The sequence below is a fragment of the Drosophila serrata genome, unplaced genomic scaffold, assembly GCF_035046125.1.
Source record: "Drosophila serrata isolate PLE 108 unplaced genomic scaffold, ASM3504612v1 contig_382, whole genome shotgun sequence".
NCBI lineage: Eukaryota > Metazoa > Arthropoda > Insecta > Diptera > Drosophilidae > Drosophila > Drosophila serrata.
The window spans coordinates 6,277,357-6,301,858 of record NW_028257280.1 but is presented as its reverse complement, the minus strand read 5'-3'; the positions used below and the strand labels follow the sequence as shown (position 1 = coordinate 6,301,858).

Sequence of the window (24,502 nt, the reverse complement as noted above, 5' to 3'; positions counted from 1 at the left end):
ATTATTTTTTCTACATTTTTGAAACTCTACTGATAACATAAAAGAACCTCTAATATCTTGTCCACAACTGTGTGGTGCTCATGACTCTTGGCAGGGGATGATGATGCGATGGTGCAGCTCTGGTTCTGGTGGTGGTGGTGGTAGGGCCACGGTGGTTGCACATGCTGCTTCTCTGTTTTCCTTTCCACTGACATTCGAATCGTGGGAAACACTTTGCCCTCAAGTTTCCCACAAGATTTTTCTCGCTCGTTGGTGTTATAAGTTATAATCGGAGGTAGTCCCGTGTGCGAGTCCCGAGCTCGGAGCTCCGAGCACTGGAGTTTTGAGCCCTTGTGCACATGGCACAGTGGGCCAAACCATTGCAACATATGCGGGAATTTTCGATTGCCCGTGTTTCAATGAAGTTTTTACGGCTTTTCCAACTACGTGAAATGTACGGACCAAGGATTATACGCTTCGTGTACCGGTACTTGCTACGGTTAATTTGTAAAATTCTTCTCTAGGTGATCGTGGGAACCTAAGTTTTTGGGATATGGTTTTTAGGTTTTTCCAAGGTGTGCAATTTAAGGACATTCAAGAAGGTATATATCTGGCAGGTTTGGTACTTTGTATCTTACGGATTCGGTACTTGCTATGGTTAATTTTCGAAACTGTCTGGGAAAATGTGTGAATATGAGTCCTGTAAATGGGGTTTTTCTAGACAAAAATGTGCAGTTTAAGGACTTTTGTGTGAGATACTTCTTGCAGGTTTGACTTCATTGTATCTTACGGATATTTCGTGGGATGTTTTCTACTTGCCATGGTTAATTTTGAAAACTGTTTTGGGAACAGGAATGTGAGGTTTTGAAAGGTTCTTGCTGTTTGTGGAATTTCTAGGCGTCTATGGTCGAACTGTTAGGAGTTTTGTGGAAGGTGTTTCACGCAGGTTTTGTGATTTTGTACTTTGTATCCTACGGATCTTTCGGTTGCCTGTTTCTACTTGCTATGGTTAATTTTCCGGCTGTGTGGGAACCTGAATTTTGGAAAAATTTGGGTAGCCGAAGGTTAAGGAGGTAACACATGTGCAGATATTACTTTTCACAGATGTTTAAGATAGAAATAGTTTTCTGGAAGGTGTTCTCAGCAGATTAGTTGGGGGTTTCTTAAAAAATAAGGTATTATAACTATATTAAAATATCATTTCTTTCTTATACACTTTAGAAATTCATGAAATTCATTTAGAAAATATTGTATTCCTTTTTCAAATGTCCTGGAACCAGTGTAAATCTGACCGAGCTGTGCGAGTGCGAGTCACGGGTAGTAGTGAAGAAAAAAAAAACTACCACCTGCCCTTTATTTAATTTAATTTTTTTCTTCTTGTCAGTCGTGGGCCTCGCTCTCTGGGCCCTCCGTCCCCTCTGGCCCTCTGTCCCTCCGTCCCTCCGTCTCCTCTGACCCTCTCTTTCGTTGTCAATTATGAATGCTGAATTGTAGCTTCTGTTGAACACTTGGAGTCGGGAACTGGGATCCGGGGATCGCTAAGTGGCATACATATACTCTTGCATTCGTATTCCTGGGCACGTATATCCATATTGCCGGGGACATCATCATCGTGGGACCTGGAAACTGGAAAAATAGGTACAAAAAAAAGGGATGGTTCGATGGTCGATCGACGAGGGACATGCAAACTAAATGACTGTACGGCAAATTGACACACACTAAAGATTAAATGTATCGCATTCGTTAACTATATAAACAATATAGGAGGAACGCAAGTCAGGAAGTGTGCGCTCGAAAAGGGAGAGCGGAGAGACGACAGAGGGGAAGATGGTGTGCCGAGAGTGTGCGTCTGGCCGTTACAATTTTTCTGGCCGAGTGTGAGAAAATTTTTTGAGCTGCACATGGCCAGCTTCGGGTTCTTTTTTTTATATTTAATAGGGGCACGCAACGGGGTTGGCTTATTGTCAATGCAACGCTATAATCGCTGCTGCTGCTGCTGTCTGTTGTTGTTGCTGCTGCTGGATGTAGTTGCTGTTGCGATGGATGTTGCTGCCGTGTAATTGAATATGTGTGCGCATGCCTGGCACGCCAAACGCGCGACTGACGCATGCAGCAGTAGCAGCAGCAGCAAAAAAATAAAAGTAAAAAATAAATAAAGCGCAAAGGGCCCTGCCCCGCTGGAAGCTTGCCACGCATGCGCAATAAAACCGAATGAAATGCAATGCGAATAAAAAAATAAAGCGTTGCACTTTTTTTTTTAGCATGTGGAGCTTGAGTAGAATCTGCGACAGGAAATTATTATCATTTTATGCGGAATGACAGTGCTGTGATTATCATGGATTGCGATTAGCCGGGAAGCCCGGATATGCGGGTTGAGCTTTGATTTCCATTTTTTTTTTGAGAATTATTTTATCAGTTTTCAGGAACAGGTATCTTTTTTTCGGGTTAATTAGAAAATTAGATATATTGAATATATGTTTAAAATAAATTTATAGTTAATAATAGATAATAATACATAATAAGAAATCCTTTTATGAAAATGGTAGGAGTGCTAAAAATATTTTCAAGTATTTTAAGGAGTGTTCTTTTATGAATTTAATAGTTGGTTTAAATTAATGATTTATTTATTTTTTTTTAAATTTTATTATATACATACGCTTGGAGTTTAAGTTAAGATATTACCCCAATAAACCGCTTTTAAAATTTCCTAGGAGATTATTTAGTTTCATAATGATTTTGTTTACCTTTTGATAATGTTTTGATATTTAATATATCCCAGATCTACTCCTCACAAGTAACATTACAAAATAATTCCCAAAAACAACCATAACAGAAGCTGTTATTTTCCCCAAACAATAACCAATCAGTTAACAATATATATCTAATTAAACCTCATAAACCTCTTAACAAATGTCTTAATACCCAACATTTGTTGGTTTTCCATTTTAATCAGAAACCAATTGGATTGATTTTCCTGAATGCCAAATACCCAATAACAAAACAGCATTAATTTCAATTCATTTTTCATTATATATATTTAGCATTCTTATAAGCTAATTAACATTTATTCTAGAGTAACTAAGCTTGAGTGCATATCACAAAACGTATTTATTATGGCTTTTAATTAACACCTATCGAGTTTTTACTTTCCAATTGGAGAGGATGTTGGAGGTTCCTTGTTGCAGCTAGTTGGATGCTTGTTCTTAGTAGCTGGCACGCAACTCGATTCGATTCGCAGCTCCATTCATTCATTCATCGAAAGATATGTTGAGTCTTATTCATTCATTCAACTACCGGTTTTTGTTTTTGCTGTGGCAGAAGTGACTGTTGTTTACGGTTGCCTTGGAAATGTTGCTGATTCTGTGATTGTTGGTAAACAGCTCCTTCTGGTGATACTGCAGCAATTATTTGACTTTTGAAGAAGTTGATCGTGAGCTTTTGTTCAATGTAGCTCCGGTTTCCTTGATATCGTTTCGAGTTTTAAGGATGTTGTTGAGCAAAGTAGCTGCTTCTGAAGAACATCCTGATGTGAATATGGAATCAATCCTTATAGTTGTTGTTGCTGGTTCTGGATGTTGCATGGATTTGCATATTTTTGCTGCTCCAGTTTTAGTATGTTTCGTCCTCTCCTTGACATCTTCTCATTACATTTTGGCTTAAGAAGTTATGGCTGTTGCTCCTGTTGTTGCTGCTGCAGCTCCTGATGTTGCTGCTGCTCCTGTTGCTGCTGCTGCTGCACCTATTGTTGTTGCTGCTGCTGTTGCTGCTGTTGCTGCTGTTGCTGCTGCTGCTCCTCCTGTTGCTTTTCCTCCTGCTGTTGCTGCTACTGCGAGTGCCAATAGAAACTGCCCGCCGCCGTCTCCAGGCAGATTACCAAGTGCTCCTCCATCCCAGCCTGTGTGGCCATCAGCATTCGCTCATTGGCCTGGTTCTGGGCAATCTCCTCCAGACTGTCGTATCGCTGACTGTCGCTATGCGAGCTGCTGCTCTTGCCAAATCGCTGCAGCATTTTGGCTAATAAATTCTTAACTTTCGACATGATTATCTTCTAGTTTCACTTTCTAAAGTTCAGAGTTCTCAACGCTTCGAGTGGCGAATTTCAACTGTTGTGGTTTGACAGCAAGTGTCGTGCTTTTATAGCCAGGGAACAAGGATAGTCACCACCCAAAAAACCACCAACCACCCAACTGAACACAACAAGTGCCACATGTGCCTGCCACATGTCCAAAACTCTGCGCAGGAGCAGCAGCCGAGGCAGCTTCATCCCGCGCCAGCCACGCTTTCGAAGCAAGCTCAACACGTGCAGGATAATCTCGTTTGCCCCCAACTCCTGGCGTACTCTTACTCCTCCACCTCATCCTCGTTGTTTTTTTCTGTTTCAATGCAGAGTAAATATTGAGAGCGTTGAGCAGTTGTGGTTCCCATGGATAAGGTTTGATGAAGGGCCCGTCCCGGGTCGGGCTGTGTGTCTGCCTTCCCCTATCCTGCGAGCATCTCGTTTTTTTTTTGAGGCTAGGGGAAAAAGTATCCCACGGTTCGAGTGGCAGCTGTTTGCAATTTAGGCCACAGCCCCGCTCACTTCGTTGTCTCAGTGGTGATGGTGATGGTGGTGGTGGTTGTTCCTGGCCTTATATTTATGGTTGCTGCTGCTGTTGCCCCTTTTGACACATATTGCACTTGCTGCTGCTGCTGCTGCTGAGCGAAAGCCGAGTTGGTTCAACTTTGCTTAATTGCTTCGCCCGCCGCCAGGTCACGCGTCCATTTCACAATCGCTTTCCACCTGATTGATGTTTGCTTTTGGGCGGCTTTGGTAAAGAAAAAGCTTGGCGGCTGGCGAACGCGTGGCCAACGACAAGTGCTGCTCCTCTGATTGGACGTGGGCTAGTCACGTGCTTGGACACCACACAACTCCCATCCGCAAGGTGTCCTCATTGATAGACCTTTAATTGAATTGCATTTATCTGGGATCATAATATGGAGGGTTTGGGTTGGACGAGGAGGGTTGTTCCTTGGCACGAGCTGTGTATAAAGTGGGTTTTGAGGTTGATTACATTCCCAGAGTCAAAGGTAATTGAATGCAAAGTGAATAGGGGTCTCATTGGGTGGGTTTTAGTTGGGGTAGGAAGGAAAGATTGTTTCAATTAGATCACCGTTTTGAGTATTAGGGAGGTACCTGGATATATTTAATAGTAGTGAGAGGGTATTGACCAAAGAGGATCAACAGACTTGTCCCTGATCTTTGCTCCTTTAAAGTCAGAGGGAAAAATCATCAAAGGAGCAATTGTCAAAAGGCAATTGTATTTAAAAACTGAATAAATAGATTCTGCATCATTATATATTAATCATATATTCGATTCGGTATAAGATTTTAATAATTAACTTTCATTAACATTTTTCCATGGGAATATCAGGTATTTAAAGGTAATAATCCAATATTTGTATTTAAACAAGAACCACAAATGATCTTCTTTAATATTTAAATAAAAATGGAAAGTACAAAGTTCCCCCCTTCTTGAACTAATAGCTTGGTTATGTATTTTCCCATGGTGCTCTCAAGACAGAAACATTAACACCAGGAAGTTGTCATTCCGTCTTGAAGCCAACTCTGAGTCATTTCAAGTATCCCATGGATCGTTGGCTCGCTGCTAATGTCTCGCAACAATTGTCCACTTATCGTGCAGCTAATTTATAGATGGACAAACATTTGCCATCAACATTTACCTGACAAACAAAACTGGTGGTCGGGCATAAATAAATCCCTCAAAGGATTGGCTGCCCCATCCTCCAACATAATTCGAGCGAATGGATCACTGATATCCAACCAAGTCAAGCTGTCAGCCGGCTACTGGGGGATTCTCACTCACCTTGTCGCGGGACCCATTAATGTTTTGATTGCCCATTGACAAGCCGAGAGCCAGGGACTCTGGCTTTAACTCCAACTTGGACACCGACTCCCCTTGGTAGCCCTCGGAGCTTCAATCAATGACAGAGTGCTCGTTAAACTTCTTCTGCGGGTGCGTTCGTTCAATTAGCCCATGTCGTAAACTACAAATAACTATTGCGTACAAGTTCCACGGAATCTGGCAGATGATGCACAGAGAGAAATTTCACTTTAGTTGAGATTAAAATATTTTCAAAATTTCAAGGGATTATTTTTATTATAGAAATTCAATGAATATAAACTGCAGATAAACCTTTGCTACTCAATAACCATTCATTGTATTTATCTGAAACTTTAGGGGTCTGACTTTAGTATAGTAAGCTTTAAGTAATGATAAGCATTATACAATTTCGTGCCGTGCTTCTTTGGCTTATACTCATTAAGCCCACCGACTGGTAGCCGGCAATTTAAATTAAACAATCGTCAATGACGGCGACAAGAGTGAAAAACTAAAGTAAAGCAGCCGGCAATCAGTCGGGACGTCAATCCGTAGGTCAGTCAAGTCAGTCGGCCCATCAGTCAGTCATCCAGTCAGTCATTCAGTCAGTCAGTCAGTCAGCCAGTCGGCAGTCAGTCACACGACGATTGCTACTTTGGCTGATAATAAGCGTCGCGCCGGCGCAATAAATGTGTGCCGACAGCAGACAGACGATGGAGTGGAGTGGAGTGGTGGAGTGCCCTCATCTGGTTGTTGCTTCTGTGTTGCCAAGTGCCTTGGTATTGGTGTCTTCTGGCACTGTGTGAGTGTTTGTAATCGTAACCATATAAGCGTCTTAAATGGCAGGTGTGCACATCGCGTGGGAAACACACGACGCGTCTCGAGCGGTTCTCACGATATGAAAATCGAGCAAAACACAAAACGCAAGAGGGACCCCTCTAAAGACCCCTCTTAATCTATCCACTTTCTCGGGATTCGAGTTGGATCTGGAATTGGGTATTGGGGTTAACCCATTAAGGGTTGTTCCTTGCTATAAGGCCAGGATTTATGTGCTGAGAAGGGATCTCCATTTGGGAAAAAGGATTCAAGTGCTTGTTTGTAGGAAACTCAAGATTAAATGGGTTTTATCTTAAAGAAAGGGTAGCGTTAATTTGAAAAGTCATATCGGGGTTAAGAACTAATGTGATTAAGAGGAAACAAAATAATGTTTTTCTTAGACACTTTAAAGTTACAGTATAACCTATGGGAATCTTAAATCACAGAATATCTTTGCAGAATTATAAATTAGACCTCTGATAATTATTGTAAATATAAATTGCAGTCATTACTTTATTCCTAAAATAATGAGTAACTATAAGAACAAATCCCTATTAATTTTTGTCCTCTATTAAAAGATCTTCAAGAGCATTTTATTTTATTAAAAGCAATCTTTCATTAATTGTTAACTAGCCCTGATCCTGTGTAGGGACCTAGTGCTACTTCTTCATCCTCTCAACGATCCAAAGATCAGTTAGCCACAAACAAGACAATTACAATTACAATTTTACCCAGTTTGATTTTCATTTGTTGGCCCAAACCGAATCAGTTTGTCGCAGACAATTGGGTCTGAGTTCAGAATTCTAGTCCCTGGACCACGTTCTCACGTCTTGGCTAGCATTTTACGGTTTAATTGCAGCTACAAAGGATCCAGGATCAGAACACACACTTCTTCTACTCCTTATCCTTGGCTAGACAATTGAAAGGAGCAAAACGCACACACAAAGGATCCAAGAAGAGACCCAAAACGATTTCCTTTCCCACGCACGCACAGCAATAAGATTTCCAGATCTCTCCACGGTGCCCGCAGGTAGCAGGTCCTCCAGCAAGGACCTTCTCGCTGCGGGTATAAAAGCCGGTGCAGCCGTCGAATCCAGCATCATTCGAGCAGCATCCTGCAATCAGTCCACACACATCGACAGCTCGCTCAGTTCTACAAAACGAAACCCAAACGAAATAAAACAAAAATGGCTCCTCAGACCAGCAACAACGAAACCCAATTCGTGTCGAAGACTCAGCACTATCTGAAGGTGAAGAAGCCCCTTTTGGAGCGCCAGCGACGTGCCCGCATGAACAAGTGCCTGGACACGCTGAAGACACTTGTGGCCGAGTTCCAGGGCGACGATGCCATCCTGCGCCTGGACAAAGCCGAGATGCTGGAAGCCGCCCTCGTCTTCATGCGCAAACAGGTTGTGGCCCAACAGGCGCCAGTGGCTCCCCTGCCCATGGATAGCTTCAAGAATGGCTACATGAATGCCGTCAGTGAGATCTCCCGTGTGATGGCCTGCACCCCGGCCATGAGCGTCGATGTGGGCAAGACGGTGATGACGCACCTGGGCGTCGAGTTCCAGCGCATGCTTCAGGCCGATCAGCAGTCAGCTTCCGCAACCGCAACCGCATCCACATCCCAATTGGAAACCGCCTCTCGTCCCATCAGTCCCGCCTCCTCGGGCTATCACAGCGACACCGAGGAATCCGAGGCCGCCGGTAGCCCCAAGCCAAGCATGTGGCGCCCCTGGTAAATCATCCTGCCTGCAGCAACATCATCATCAGTAGGAACAGCAACAACTATAAATCCTGTCTTCCATCAGCAACTTTTTCAACAACGAATCATGTCTTCCAATTGAATCGTTAACACTGTGATAACAGCTTTACCTAGGACATAAGCAAGCCTCCAGCTTTAATAGTTTACTAAGATTTAGACACTAAGCAACAATCAACAAAAAGCTTTAATAGTAATAAATACAAATATTATAAAAAACACTAAATACTATTGACTTGATTATTTATCTAGTAACTTGAGTGGGTTACATTTTAATTCGCTTTTTCAGAATTTGATGGTTTACTTCATCATTCTATATAACTTGGTCTTCCAAAGTTATTTAAACTAAAGCATTTCTCTTAATTAACAACAAAGAACATAAAACTATGAGATATTTCCTACATATATGAAAGAAGAAAGGAAGCTGACTTCAGGAAATCGAACATTGGTTTAAAATGTTTCATAAGTTGTTGCTTAATCAACAAATAATATTTTAAATACAAATAAAAATGTATATGATTTTTGTCCTTCGTATAGCTCCAAGAAAAATTAAAATTCTAGGTAAATTAAATCAATATTTTTTTATGCTAATTTTTAGGGTAAATTAACGTTTTTATATATCATAACTAAGCCAAAATTGCATTAACTTCGATTCGAAATACTTTTCTGTGCTAGTTTTTCAAAGGTTAACAAGTCTGCATACTAACTTTTAAAAAATTAAATTTTTTGTCAAATTTTGACAATTTTAACGATGTTACCCCTTATAAAATTTTGAAAAAATTTCAAAAATTTATTTTTTGACCAAACATGACTAGATCGATTCAGTTTTTAATGCTGATCAATAATATATATGATTTATAGGGTCGGAAATGATTCCTTCACGATTTGCAAGTTTCTGACTGATATTATAATATCCTAAAATTGTATGAAAATATAAAAATTAATAACTCTATTAAGCAACACTGTTTCGATGCCCAATATTGTTAAAATAAGTATAGTTTGTATACTCCTAAGGATAGAGACTTGTTTTGGACAAAAATATAAATTTGTCGTATGTAAATACTGCTAATTAGTTGTATGAAATCCCCATTGTAAATATAATAACGAAAAAATGTCTTGTATTTCCCTCTCTGTACTTATTTAAATACCGGCATAATTATCTTCCACAAAGATTCCTGCTCGGCTTGCATGGATTTTTGAAGATTATTTACCCCTTGTAGCGCAACCCAATTCGTTGGAATAATTACTCTGTTTCAAGTGTAAAAGGCTCATATTAGCCATTCCTTCCCCCACCTAATGGAAGATCCAAACAAAGTCTGTTCTGGGACCTCCTCAACGGAGCTCTCATCCTCCCCCGGGTCCAAGTAGGAGGTCCCGGGTCTTAAAGCAGACAAACCCCTGGCCAGCGACGCCCCCGAGTGGCGGAGAGACAAAAAATAACAAAAAAAGGGAAAAAACTGAGACCTGTCTACGCCTCGATCAACAGCTTAACACTGCGGTGCACGTGTTGCTGGGTGTCATCGAATCTGCATACTCCCCGGACCCCTGGACAGGATCACATATCGTCATTGTATTATATTCAGCCCGGGGTGGTTCTCCGGCCATTGAGTTAGCCATCAATTACGACCCCTTTTGTCCGTTGCACGTGCGCGCTGAGTGATGGGCGGTAATCGAGCAACGGGATCCTGATCCTTGAGGAACGAACCAAAGGATATCCTAAACCAACACGATATTCAGATATTCCTGGAACTGGCCTCCCGCATCCATATGTACCATCGCACATACTAATTTGTAAACTAAAAAATAAAAACCAAACATAAAAGTATTTCGAAAATGTCTCGCTGTCTCGTGTCAAGTGCAGGACGCTTCGTCCCTCTGTGTAATTCGATGACAAAAACGACCCCACATGTGTGTGTTGTATCACCAACACTTATTACTGTCTGTGTTATTTTATCATTATAAAACCAAAGAAACCGCCATGTGGGTCGAGTAGATCGTGTTTAAATTTTTAGTTATGCCAGAATACCCTTTAGTTGAGAGTGTTTGGGGATGCTTTCTACAGAGTTTTGTTTGAAATATAGAAGCATAAATACTTAATAATATATACTATAATATGTATTTGTAACAGTTAATACATTTAATAATTCAGAGTATTTTGGTAGAGTTTTAGAGTATTTATTTATACTATTAACCATTTTCAAAATCTACCACACTTGCATAGTGTTTCAGAGAACAATGATATTATTTATTAGAATTAGTTAGAATTATGTATCAATTATACATTTATTAGGTAGTCAATATAACATACTTATTAAATGATACATTTTTGAGGTTTGCAAATCAAGTATATTATATAATTTTTGTATATTTAATGCTTAACTATATCAAAGATACCAATATAAAGATAGCACCAATTAAATACTAGTTTAAATAAACCTTCGTAAAACCTGAAGGACTTTTATATATAGAATTTATAAATATAAATAAATTATAAATATATATATTTTAGTATAAAAATTCAGAAATGCAATACAATCTTTATAAAGGTCACTCAAAGTTCGAGCTACTATAATATATATTTGTAAAGACTAAAATCTCGGTCTGCGTTATTGTTATGTTAACTGATCGACACATGTGATGCTCTATTGAAACTGTAGGTCAACCTAGACATTTAGCTCATCCCAAACCTGGGGCTCATCCTATTTCTGTCCCATATCTTTGGCTCATCCACTCCCTCGACATTCATATCTCAAGAGAGGTTCAACTCGACTCGTTTTACATTCAATGGAATTTTTCGCACGCCTCGTTTGATGTTCACGCTGCTGACCACGGAAAATGTAAACGGAAATACCGTAACAGATTCGGGCAGTTAGCACATCCTCTCGTCCGTATCCTAGCGGGTGTGGAAAGTCCCGTGTCCTGTGTAACTGGACCTGCGGAATTTTTTGCTGGAACTAGCCAAAGGAGGAGGAGGAGTGGTAACGAAACGACCTCAATGATCGATGGCATGGGCTTTTCCCCCGGCTGAAAATCGCTGCACATGTGTGAAATGTTCACGTTCGCAACTTGCTCACGTTGCGGTGTTTTTTTTTTGGACTGATATATAGTATATAGGTGGATGACCATATGACCAGATGGGTGGATGTGGACCGAGGGACGTGCTCTTGGTGCCATAACACCCTGCTGTGACCGAAACGAGGTCGTCACGTGTACAAACACGATCATTCCCACCCCCTTTGGGATTTGGAAAGACAATGGTAGTAGTGCCAGGGTCAGGTTGATTTTATTTCTCTCTCGTATCCCAATTTCTTTTATTTTTTTTCTTGTGCGTTGGGCTAATCTACAATTTTGGGACCTTAAGTGATCGTCAGGCGATAAGAAATCAGTGCACGTGTTCAGCCAAAAGATTTCCCTGGAAGATACACTCGCACAAAGGCCACGGAGGGAAATGGAAGGCACCACAGTAGTCACCACCAGAAGAAGAAATTGTTGGGACCCCCAGCGGGGCCTTAGTTTTGGTTTCCCAACCCAAATGGTTAACTATTTTTATTTGTTTTGGGCCTGCACGTGGGCACACAAATAAAATCGAAATGAAACAAAAAATAGATTCAAAACAAAACATAGCCCGAAGAAGAAAACAGTGAAAAACTGGGGGCAATGAGTCAACCGAAAATATCCAGGACCAAAAAAACACAATTAGATCGGACACAATCCGTGCATAATAAGGCCCAAATAATGCGGTAGCATGAGTCAACCGAAAAATGGATCTCGGACTCTGATTTTGTTTTGGGTTCGGACTAAATGTCCAAGGCTATATAAAGGGACAATTTCCAAGAAGTAATCCAATAATTTGGTACTGTTGATCCAGCAAAAGGATATTGAATAGATAGGAAGATAAAACCCAAGGGATTTTTATAGAAATATCCCAACCTCTCAATCAAAATCACTTTGTGGCGGATTGTGGTGCCTGGATTTTATAGCTCTTAATTCTGTCTATATATAGGGAAGGTTTCTATGGGCTTTGTTTTTCCAAATATCTTATTTGGAATTGAGCTGAAATAAAATTATATAAAGATATCTGAAAAGTATGTTCTTATAAAAATGAATTTGGAATAATATCTTTATATGATGTAGATTTGATGAGTCTAAATCATGGCTCTTCGGTAGCTTAGAAATTAAATTAAAAATGCCTTGATAGTGTTGAAGAAAGGAAACTTACTTCGGGAAGATAAAGCTTTGAAATGAATTTAAGATTAAGCTTAAAATATTACCATTTATTTTTATTATATAATAAATTTATCACCAAATTAATGTTTAAAAAACACATAACTTAGCCAAATAACAACTAATTTTAGGTCAAAAAAACGTTCCTGTGTTAGTTTTTCTAAGGTTAATAAATCTGCATACTCAATTTAAAACTAAAAAAAATTAAATTTTTGACAATTTTAAAAAATTTTAATGATGTAACCCCTTGTAAAATTTGGAAAAAAATTTAAAAAAAATGTCTTCTGCCGGAGATGGCTATATTGATTCGGCTATCGATGCTGATTAAGAATATATATGATTTATAGGGTCGGAAATGAGTTCTTCACACAGTTATAAGCTTCTGACTAAAACTGGAATTTCCTGGCAGGATCTACAAAGAAAGTAATGTCAAAATATATTAATTAGGATCTGTGTTTAAATTGAACATTTAAATAAATATAATTCATATTATTTTATACTTTAAACTTGCAAGTTTTAATCTTAAATACTTTAATTTAACCCTTAAGAAATAATACTCTATTTTCATCGTCTAATTTTTGATTAATTAAAAATCCCTCAAAAAGTGATCCACACAAAAAACTCCAAAGATCCCTGGACCAATTATCCCCCAATCTGTGAATCTCAACTCATCGATCTACAGCCCAACCATATACTACAAAGACCAAGGCAAGTAATCATCATCACCTCAGCAGAGGATCAATAGATCTGGGGATCCAGGACGAACTGTTAACGCCAGCCTACAACTCACAGGATCTCGCTGCGTTAATTTGTTCCAAATATTTATGGCCAAGTCAAAGGACAATCCATTAAGTACGCCAGGGATATCCAAAAGGAGCAGATAAAAAACAACACAGCGAGAGAGGGAGTGGGGGCAGCAAGGGATCCTGGGAACCGTCTTGGCTTCAGCGCCTCACGCGCCATCACGTGTCCAATCCCAAACCCAAAAAAACAAGGAACCACAAAAAGAGGGACAAACGCTCGCTGTGCGTGTGCTCCTCCAGTGTGATCCTCGTGGTCCTCCTTCTCCGCCTTCTTCTCTTTTTTACTCATCCTTCAGACAGAGAATGCCCCTCAATAAGAAACGCGCTGGTCCCCTGCTAATTGTGTGCCATCAGCAACAGAAATTAAAAGCAACTCCTTCGTCGACGATCCTTGTCCTCCAGCTCTCGAGATCCCTCCGACCATTATTTATGCCCCGTCTCGCCTCCACATACAATTTGATAAATTTCAAATTACAGCGCATTAAACGAGGAGGAGTCGAGAGACGAAGGATCCTCAGATTGTTTGCCTATTGAGCTATGTGATCCTCTGGTACGGTTCGGGGCAGCTCTTAATTGTTTGCCTTCGTTCGAGCGTTGAAAATTGAAAATATTCTCCCACGTTCTCGAGCTGCACACGTGTTCGAGAAATCGAAAAGGGATTTTCCCCGCCCCCCCAAAGGATCGTGCATCCCCCTCGCACGCACATCCTTGTGATAAGATAAGTGCACATAAAAACCAAAAGTGATCAGCAGAAACGAGGAACACAACACAAAATAAGAAGGAGTAGGAGGAGGGGAAAAAAACGAATCTCCTTTTCAAAAAAAGGATCCTTTCGAGACTGTGGGAACTGGTAGAAAGTCTCGTTTCTCACGATCCTGCAGCAGGATAAAATTGCCCGAACCGCCAGCAGGTGCGAGCGGTGCCGAACGACATGCCGTCACACTCCGACGCATGCAGGTTAATGCCGATGCAGTCCCTTTTTCGAAAACATCAGAAAAACACACCTGCCGTTTTTGTTGTTGCCTTTGCCTTGTGCTCCGTACTGTGTATAGGATTTTCTGAACACGTATCCTTGTAGTTTCCCACACTCGGTGTTTTGTGACCTGCTTGGGCTCGGGTTTCTCCCTCGTCCTGCGGGTATAAAAGGCACCGAGTTCGGAGGATCAGACATCATTCGAGCTCAACGCTTCGTACAGTACACAACATCAACATCAACATCCACAAACTCATCTCCACAAAAATGTGCCAGAACAAGACCAACACCATGACCATCAAGTCGAACAAGAAGCTGTCCTACAGCGTCAAGAAGCTGCTGCAGAAGATCTTCAAGCAGCAGCAGGTCGCTCAGGAGGAGGAGGAGCAGAACCTCAAGAACACCATCAAGGCCAACTCTCTGGAATCTCTCGAATCCATTGAGAACAGCCGCAACGCTTCGCTGGAGTGTGCCTCCCTCGAGTCCTTCGAGAACGAGGCCAACGAGCGTCTCTCCCAGTCCTGCGACATGGAGGACTACGAGTTCGAGCAACTGCCCACCGTGCCCGTTCACTTCGTCCGCACCGCCCATGGCACCTTCTTCTGGACCGCCGTCTCCGATCTGCCCGCTGACAACGATCTCGTCGAGCCCCTCGGCTGCAGCACTGCCAACGAGGTGGCCGTCGCCCAGTTCCAGGATCGTTGGGTTCAGGCCTAAGCGAAACATCGACAACGACTCCAACTTGCAACCATGTCTTCCATGATGGGATCTCCAGCTTTAAAACAACGTCTTCCGTTAATTTTTGACAACGTTCCACAAAAATTAACAAGCAAGCCGATCAACTCAAGCTTTACAAAATTGTGATACATTTTTTAACATTTACAAAAAAAAAAAAAACAAAACACAAATCAAAATATATATACAATTTAAAAGAAATTTTAATTGCCTTTTTATTCGAACCATTTAAAATCTTTCAGCTCAATTATAATAATTATAGTGAAGTTAAGTCCCTTGATTAAGTTCCTTTCATTTGGGGAACTTAAACCGCCATAGAAATTCTGATACAGTTGACTCAACATTCTCTCAGAATATAAAATATAACAAAATAAAATCAAAACAATAGAGGATAAATCTGAATTTCCTGGCAACAATTTTCCCCGTTTTACAAATCAACAACAGAACACGAAATAAATAGGCATCGAGATCCTTTTGTTAATTGGCATGACTCATTTGAAAAACGAACGGGGACCCTAATCCGATTCGATCCTGAATCTTTTTTCTCAGGTCTTATTGTTGATCAATTTACCTGCCAGCAGGTAAGGAAGATACAGATAATCGGAGGTTGTTTTGGCCTGTTGCTTTTTTTGGTTGCATTTCCAACCAGTTTCCAGTGCGTGCAGGTAGATAGGTTCTGTTGATTGCCGATCAGATTCGGGTTCCAATTAGACGATCTGCTTATGTGTATGAATCAGGGTGAATGCACAAAAGTGTTGCATACATTGAGGCTCCAGTAGCTTCCGATTAACAATTAAGGGGTAATTAAGTCATTAAATGGGCAATAAATACAGTCAATATTTAGGTATTTTTGTAAAATGTTAAAGTATTTTATATCGAAAATAAATTTTAAAGGAATTAGTGGGTAGCACCTATTAAATATTCCAGTATATCTACTGAATAAAAATAAGTATTGTATTATTAATGAACATATTCGAAATATTACTATTTATATACAAGAACTTTAACAAAATGAAATCTAGGTATTAAATAATAAATAGTTAAAGGTTTATAAATTGTTGGTTGGTAAAATTTTAAGCTGTATAAATCCTTATAAAAAATCTAAAAAAATCTTGAAAAATCCCCTTCATCTCCCAGAACAGCAATAAAGAAAGTTATATATTTTGCATTTGTTTTGATTTATTTGATTTTGCGTATTATATATGTTTTGATTTGATTCTTCACAGTTAACCATAAATTAACATTTATAAATTATTTAAAGCTTAACATACTTGTCTAAACAATTAAGAGAGCGCAACGAACTAATAAACTTAGGAAACATTTGCAGTAGGAAATCAGCGCACTTGAAAATATTAACTGGATCGATCATCGTACATTATTTATATCACAGTTGAGATTAAAACAATTATCGTAGCTAAAACTAGAAGTATTTCAAAACCAATTCTGAGGACGATTAGCAAATCGACCACAAAATTTACTTTGTTTGTTATGATTTACTTTGGAAGACAACGGATCCTGTTGCTTGAACGGTTAATAGCCATTTTTGGGTTGCGGTCGTAATACTAAGAAAGGATCTAGGGGGCGTTACCACGGCCTCCAGACGGGCTCCGAGGCGCCGGACTCCTGCGAACTAACCGACGCCGTCTCGGACATAGCGGCACCGTCGACGGAGGTCACATCGATCAGTTCGTCCTTGCCGGTTAGGAAGGCACCGTAGCTGGCGGCGGCAGAGGCGGCCGTCGGTCCATACCCACCCAGCAGCGGGAAGGATAATCGACCCAGAGATTGCTGTTGTTGTTGCTGATGTTGTTGCTGCTGCTGGAGTAACTGCGTCTGCAGCTCAATTAGTCGCGTCGAGAGAAATTTCATAATCTTGCGACCAATCTCATCGGTTTGCTGAGTTTGTAACAGGACCTGTGTAATCTGATCGGCGGCATGTACGTAGCCGGAACGAAAGGACTCCACGTGGGCGGTGCTGGTGGCGCTGGGCGGACTATTGCCTCCGGCTACTGCCTGCAGGGAGAGACCACCGCGCTGCTTCAGCTTCCGCATGTGGTCCACGGTCAGTTCCAGGATGTCGGCCTTCTCCAGCCGCGTCACATGCTCCCCCTCCTGCTGCAGGCACTCCACCATCAAATCCTTGAGGTCATCCAGACACTTGTTGATCCTGGCCCGGCGCTTGCGCTCCAGCAGCGGTTTCATCACCTTGCGGTACTGATACGTCTTGGACATCTCCATGACCATGATCGGTTTGGTGGCTTTCCGGTTCAATTTAGCTCTTCGAAGGACTGTTCTTGTGGCTTTCTTAGATCGCTCGACGGCACATTATCACGTCCGATTTCGATCGGTTTCATATGGGTATCTACGAGATTGCTGCACTGTGGTGCGTTCAACAGGCGGCACTTTTACGAAATGAGTGGCAAACTAGTTCCCAGCCCTACTTTTATACGACCCGTTGGCCAGCCACAGGCACAGCCACTCTCCCGGATCGCAGCTCTCGTGTCCACAAAGCTCCCGCATGATCACACACACACACACACGCGTGTTCCCAGGCTCTTCGGCCCGAGCCGAACTCGGTCTCGGATCGGTAGCGGCGCTCGGCAGCGGGCACAAAGAGAGGCTACTGTAAGCCGCCACGGCACTGGGGTTGGATTTGGAACGTCTGCGGAGCCACAGTGGGCACAGGTTGGTAATAATACGTTGTATAATACTACATAACATAAGTCTTTTGATTTTGGTTAAGGATCTTGGATCTAATCTTGAGTTATGCTTTTGAAAACAGGGTAATTGGATTTCCGGTAAAGTAAAAAATAACAACAGGTCGCTTAAAAGATAAAATGTATTATTAATATGTATAAAAATCGTAAGGAAAGTTTACTAAAGAGGTTTTTAAGATCGAAAACGGACTTTTTAAATATCCTATTGTACCTGTCTTCAGACAAAAATGAACTAAGTGTGACATAGCCTAAGCTTCAGTCCCGAAATCAAGACAATTAATTATTAATTATTATAATATACATCCCATATAGTAATGTAATATGTAATCTGTTTGCATTTTTTTTATTTAACAAAGACAGTATTATGACATGATTTAAATTTAAAGTAATTTAAGACGCCGCCATCTTCACTTCCGTGTGGTCCCAAAAAGTAGGCTATAAAAAACGAAGGAATTAAAAAGAATGATATCCGGTGCAAGTATCATAACTGATTTTACCATTTTCAACACGAATAAGATAAAATTAATAACAACGAATGCATGCATTTCACTGAGCATATTTGTAACTAAGTCTGAAGATTTTGCCCCACTGTGCTCGAGAGAGCGAGCGTGCTACAAGTGGCTCTGCATCTGTGTAAGTAACTGCGCCTGTGGCTGTGCTCTGGCGCGCGTCGTCTTCAATTGATTGCATGGCCGTTGAGAGACAGAGAGAGAGAGAGAGAGGGAGCTCTGTGCTCCACTCGGATTGGATCTCATTCTCACCGACTGCGCGTTCTCCCTATGGCCCCCCACTGCCTGGCCCCCGCTGCCCGCACCCATGTCATACTTATTGTCAATGATGACAGTGCTCGGCTCCCATTCGCCGTTCGTCGAAGTCGATCTGCCGCTCGCTCGCACCTACGAGGAGACTTGGGGGAGACTTTGGGGTGTGTGTGTGTGTGCGAGTGTGCCAGCTAGGGTACCGCTCTGTATGTGTGTGTGTGGTGCCTACTTTACGAGACCGTGGGAAACAGATTTGTCGTGTGTTTCCCACACGTTGGACGGATGGCTGGATTGTGATGCGATCCGATGGATTGCTGAAATGTTGTTGCTGCTCCGGCTGTTGTTGCTGTTGTTGTTGCTCTTGCTGTAGCTGCTGGTTGATTTCAAGCGGGTTGACTTTTCAGTCCAGCAACGAGGGGGGGCAGTGGGCGACCGGGGAGTGGGTTAAGAGGGGACAGGGGCCTTAACTCGCGCAATTATGTCGCATGCTTGGCTGATGATGATGACTGCGACAACTGCACTGAGGGAAATTTAATTGGCATGGTACTTAGAGGTACCTAGAAAATTAGTATGTAATACTAAATAAGGATAAAGATGGAGTAAGGATTCGTTTTTAGCATTAAATAGTTTTTCAATCTTAATTTTGATTTACTCTCGCAAAGGTATTATTATTTTAGTCAGAAGCTTGTAACTGTGTGAAGGAATCATATATCACGCTATAAATCATATATATTCTTGATCAGCATCATGAGCCAAATGAATCTAGCCATGTCTGGTCAAAAAATAAAATTTCAAAAATTTTTTAATTTTTTCGAAAAAAGATAAGGGGTTACATCGTGAAAATTGTGAAAAAATCGACAAAAATTGGAATATGTTTAAATTAAACATTTAGTATATAGATTTATTAAATCAATAACAACTAACATAAAACTGCTTTCCGAACTAAAATTAATGCTTTTTTGACCTAGTTATGAGATTTTTAATATACAGATTATCATACAAAAATATCGATTAAAAAAATGCGAAAATCATAAGCCTAGTTATAATCAATTTCGATCCTATAATTTAATTTCAAAGGGTATATAAACTTCGGCTTTCCAAAGTTAGTTTTCGTTTAAATTTACCATTTTAAAATTTTAATTCATACTTTAAATGTAATTTAAATAAATTTCTTTATCACATCTACGGAAATAGCACTAAAATATTCTAAAACTCTTAGTGAAGTGCCACTAGTGAATCGAAACTGCTCGAGTTTTTCGCTCAGTGCACAACCACTATGATGGTTTTGGCTTTGGCTTGACTTTTCGTTGAAGCGTATCGATTAAGTGTAACAGTTTCGCTATCTCGGCGCATTGGGGGTTCCGAAAAACTCTGTTTTATTTTATTATTATTTTTTTTTTGCATACATAGGATCCATAGGAATAGCAACCCTTTGCCACCCGGAGGGAATCATCATAAACTTGAACATCCGGTTGTCGTTCTAAGATTTGTTTTTCGCCCGCCTCATATATACAATTTTTTTAATTCGCTGATCTCAGGGCTACTGGTCAGCACAGAGTGTATAAAATGTTGCCTGGTTTTTTATGTGCGTCGCTCTTTATTCGCAGCCAGCTGCCGTTCGAGCTGGGCTTTATCGCCGTGGCGGCAATATGACACTTGTGGTTGGACGCCTCGAAGTTATTTTTTGTTGTTGTTGTTGTTTTCTGTTATTTGTGGCCTGGAGACTGAGGCTTTTTGCCTGGCTAAGCATTTCCCATGATGCTGCAGAATCGCTCTGTTTGTTTGTCTTCTGGCCATGACTTCCGTTAGCCGTTTGCCGGCCATTCGGCATTCGGGCTCTCGAATCTCGAATCTCGACTCTCGGCTTTCTGCTGACTGATCATCGCTGCTCACTGCTCACAGCTCATAGCTCACTATGGCCGCAACAATTAAGCATCTCAAGGCATCGCCTTTCAAGATGCCTCCTCAACTTTCAACTTGGCCGGCACACGTGGCGTATGAGCAATATGCGAATATGCAAAATAATCATCGCAGACACAGACACGGACACGGACGAACCGCAAAGCCATTTTCGACTAACCTCAATGCACACTAATTGCTTGTCATATGTGACCGACCGTCCTCATGTCTGTCCGCGAATGTGTGTCTATATAGTATATAGTTTTGCACAAAAAAAAACTAGTTGCCGGCCGTGTGAACCAAAAGCTTAAAAGCCAAATAGTCGACGATGGGTAAATGTTAAATGGTAACTAAATAGCGAATAGGAAATGCTCTTAAGAAGGGGAGAGTCTTTAATTGTTAAGGAAATTATTTTAAACTAATATATTTACATCAGTAAAGCACAAGATATTTGTATAAATAAAATTCTATCTCTAAACATTTATTATACTTCATTATTTATAATTCTTTACTAATTAAATGTTGTAAAAATATATATTTAATGTTACTAAAACCATTTATTTAAGTTCCCAGAAGCTTTTGCATAATGCTCTTAAGTTTATAACTATTATTTCCTGGTACATCCTGTGACCGTAAGACCCTCTTAAGAGCAGTGTATTAACGCCTAACTACTCCAAGTGTCTGTTGCTGAAAAGGCGCAAGCCCCGGCACAAGCTTGGAAGTGGAAGTCACAGCTGAGGCTGGCATCGTTGGTCGTGGATTCAGATTCGAAGTTGGAGTTGAAGTCGGAGTTGGAGTTGGAGTTGGAGTCGGTGTCCGTGTGTTGCCAAGTCAGTCGCTTTCAATTTGGCAAACGTGCAGTTCAAAGCCTAGACGCTGATTGGGGGCAAAAGTGCGCGGGTGATGGCGGGGGAAGGGGGGGGCTTACAGCCAAGATTAATAGCGGCCAAAGGCAAGAGAGCCGCTTTGGGGCCTCCAAGTGGCTGGAGTGGAGGCTAGAGAGATCTCTTTGGGCGCAAGCGTGCGGTGCACACGCGATTGGCACGAGTTTCGGCCACAAATAAAATCGAGAAAAAAAACTATGTACGTACCAAAACCGGGTTCGTAGCTGAGCTGGCCTAACTAGTTGTGGCAGGCAGCTAACTCCCGATTGTTGTGCAGTGTGGGAACCTGCGATCCGCGCAAGGACTTGCTGCTCGAATCAGGTCACGGCCTCATTAGATCCCCATCCACACACACACACACACACACACATTGAGACACCATCCCAAGCCCGTTCCCAGCGAGCGTGTGAACCACAACATGTCATAATCCCCTTGGCGGGACTAGTCCCTTGGTTCCCTTCTCGAAATGAACTTATCAGCGCCGGTCGCTGCGAGCCTTGATTATAAATGACAACAAGCAGGCCAACAAGTAGCAATAACAGCTGCTCGCCCCGAAACAAAATCACTTCGCATGGGGAAACAGAAACAGAAACCGAAGCAGAAACAACAATAATAGTGCCCAAAAAGCCGAAAACCAAGTGAAATTCTTATAAGCCCTTTCCCACACTCGAAGACATCGACAGCAGCAGCAGCAGCAGCGACGCCTGCGCCTTTGCCTTTACCATTGCCTTGCTGTTTTTGTCTTCAATTCCCCAGGACGGAAATGCGCAGCGTCTTAGTCCCACGCTCGCTGAAGGGAACAGGTGCTGCCAAGGCCTGGCCCCTTCGTGACTACGGCCCTGTGGTGCACTACCCCTGCCCTTGCCCCTGTCCCTGATCCCGGAGTCCCGAGCAGCGACCGAACAGCGAACCCTGAAGCCCAGGCCGGACAACAACCCATGGACGAGTACTACTGGGCTCCGGCTTCGGCTCCGGGGCTCTGGGTACCGTGTGAATGTGAAAACAAAGTCAGTCGTGCATAAATGAGGAACAGGCGATGTGCACAGTGGTTATAGATGGGTATAAAGGGTGCTAAGGATTAAGGGGATATAGGAATTTCTGACTAAATCTATCTATCATACATCTATCGATCGATCTATATATCTCTTTATCCTGCCATCTATAAATCTAGTCATCTATCTATACATCTATCCATCTACCTGTCTCTCTATCTATTATCTATATATCAATCTATCTATCTAACTTTCTAACAATGTATCTATGTATCAACCTATTACCTTGTTATATATCAACCTAACGACCTTTTTATCTCGAGATCTGAATGCTTTTATTGAAATATTTTCCAAAAATAAATAATCAATATTAGTATAAATATTTGCTTGATTTAATTTAATTGATTTAATTGGCTGATCTTTAATTTTAGCTTATTATGAACCCAATCTGAATATTTTCTCATAAGTCTTTCTTTTTTAATATGTAAATTTATGGTAAATAATTACCTCTTCCTATCCTTTTTTCAGATATGGTACTTTAGAGCATTTACAATTGGTTTTCAATTTGATTATAATTTTCGCCACCTGTTCCAACCAAGCTGTGACCACTGTGCAGTCGCGTCGTCTTCATCTTCTCTTCTACCTGCAGCCAAAACTCATCAAGCGGCCCTTGTCGATTGTACGTGCATGGGAAAAGTACACACACCAGAAACAGAGAAGCAGAAGGGGGAGCTTGTGGATTCCTGTTGGAATTTATTTGGGAAATACGCGCACATAAAAAGGTTCACCTCTCACCCCCGACCATGGCTTTGGTCCGGTGTGTGTGAGAGTGCACTCAAATTTCGTACGGTGCTTGCTTGTTGCTGTTGCTGTTGCTGTTACTACCGCCGCTCGTGAGATCAGGCGGCGTACGATTTCACTCTTGACTGGCCAGCGGCAGCGCAGCGACAGCGGCTCATATATAAATATGAGCGACGCCGGCGCAGCAGCATCAGTTATCGAGCAGGTCTCGCGAGGTGCGCACACGCAACGCTCGCTGCAGAAACACCCAATTGAAAGAACCAGGAAAAGCTGGCCACAAAGCTCTAGCCACAACATGTATCTGGATACGAAAAACCTGACGGCCAACAGTGGCAGCAATAGCCTAGCGGCAATGCCCACGACACCTGCAAAGCGCATGCGCAAAGTCTGGTTGCCACTGCGACGTCTGCTGACAGTGGGTGGCAAAGGTCGACCCGCCCCACTGACCTTGGCCCATCCCAACAACGTGGATCTCAACAACACACAGCAACAGCATCCCCAGTTGGAGTTGCTCATCACAGACGAGAGTAAAGCAGCACCTGAAGAGTCTACGCAAAAATACGGCCTGGAGTTGAGACAATCCCCGCAGGAGGAGCTGGAGGATGTGTCTCTCACCCAGCCACCCAACACGCCCACCCTGATAAGCAGTGTCTACGTGGAGAAGGTCAGTGCCCGGAGCTGTGGGGCCTGCCAGCATGGACGCAACTGCCAGCACACACATCACAGTAGCAGCAGCAGCAGCAACAGCAGCAGCAGCAACATCAACAGCAGCAACATCAGCAGCAGCAGCAACACGCCCCAACAGTTGCCCAGTTCTGTGTGGGATCTTCAGTTGCCGCTGCAGTACATCAGCACGGATAACGGCACCTTCTTCTGGACCAACTCTCAGGAAAGAGTTGACGACGATCTGCTCCATGCTCTGCTCTGTCAGAGCTTCAGTCAGTTGCCAGGAACATTATGCTAAGGTGGATTTACGCCACCCACAAACTAAACCCCACCCATTGAACTCACAACACTAAACCAGATCTCAATCATAAAGGGGGTAATACCTCCAAAATATTGTAATTTCAACTATTTATTATCCATCGCAATATATTTACTTTGTTAATGTGATACTAATTTGCATGTAAAATAAAATATAAACACTGATTTTTAAACCATTTAAATGGAAAGAACATGAAAAGTAATGACTAATTTATTGAAAAGGGATTTTTATTAAAATGGGGATTATCAATGATTGAGGGAGCACCAGTATTGGTTATAGTTGCATATATAAT

The 24,502-nt window shown here is 41.7% G+C and overlaps 5 protein-coding genes across 5 annotated transcripts; 3 read left to right on the top strand and 2 right to left on the bottom strand.

Moving 5' to 3' along the window:
* Window positions 1-2,992: 2,992 nt before the first annotated feature.
* On the bottom strand, window positions 2,993-4,081 carry E(spl)m6-BFM (Enhancer of split m6, Bearded family member). Its single transcript, XM_086839926.1, has one exon. The coding sequence runs from the start codon at window positions 4,016-4,018 to the stop codon at window positions 3,803-3,805; it is 216 nt and encodes a 71-aa protein (XP_086696052.1). The 5' UTR covers window positions 4,019-4,081; the 3' UTR covers window positions 2,993-3,802.
* A 3,333-nt stretch (window positions 4,082-7,414) lies between these two features.
* On the top strand, window positions 7,415-8,473 carry E(spl)m5-HLH (Enhancer of split m5, helix-loop-helix). The gene has a single exon (XM_020955280.2). The coding sequence runs from the start codon at window positions 7,862-7,864 to the stop codon at window positions 8,414-8,416; it is 555 nt and encodes a 184-aa protein (XP_020810939.2). The 5' UTR covers window positions 7,415-7,861; the 3' UTR covers window positions 8,417-8,473.
* Window positions 8,474-14,703: 6,230 nt separating this feature from the next.
* E(spl)m4-BFM (Enhancer of split m4, Bearded family member) lies at window positions 14,704-15,153 on the top strand. The gene has a single exon (XM_020955297.2). It carries the CDS (start codon window positions 14,704-14,706, stop codon window positions 15,151-15,153), a length of 450 nt encoding a protein of 149 aa, XP_020810956.1.
* Window positions 15,154-16,330: 1,177 nt separating this feature from the next.
* On the bottom strand, window positions 16,331-17,584 carry E(spl)m3-HLH (Enhancer of split m3, helix-loop-helix). The gene has a single exon (XM_020955251.2). The coding sequence runs from the start codon at window positions 17,413-17,415 to the stop codon at window positions 16,756-16,758; it is 660 nt and encodes a 219-aa protein (XP_020810910.2). The 5' UTR covers window positions 17,416-17,584; the 3' UTR covers window positions 16,331-16,755.
* Window positions 17,585-23,289: 5,705 nt separating this feature from the next.
* E(spl)m2-BFM (Enhancer of split m2, Bearded family member) lies at window positions 23,290-24,408 on the top strand. Its single transcript, XM_020955281.2, has one exon. It carries the CDS (start codon window positions 23,392-23,394, stop codon window positions 24,187-24,189), a length of 798 nt encoding a protein of 265 aa, XP_020810940.2. The 5' UTR covers window positions 23,290-23,391; the 3' UTR covers window positions 24,190-24,408.
* Window positions 24,409-24,502: the final 94 nt, after the last annotated feature.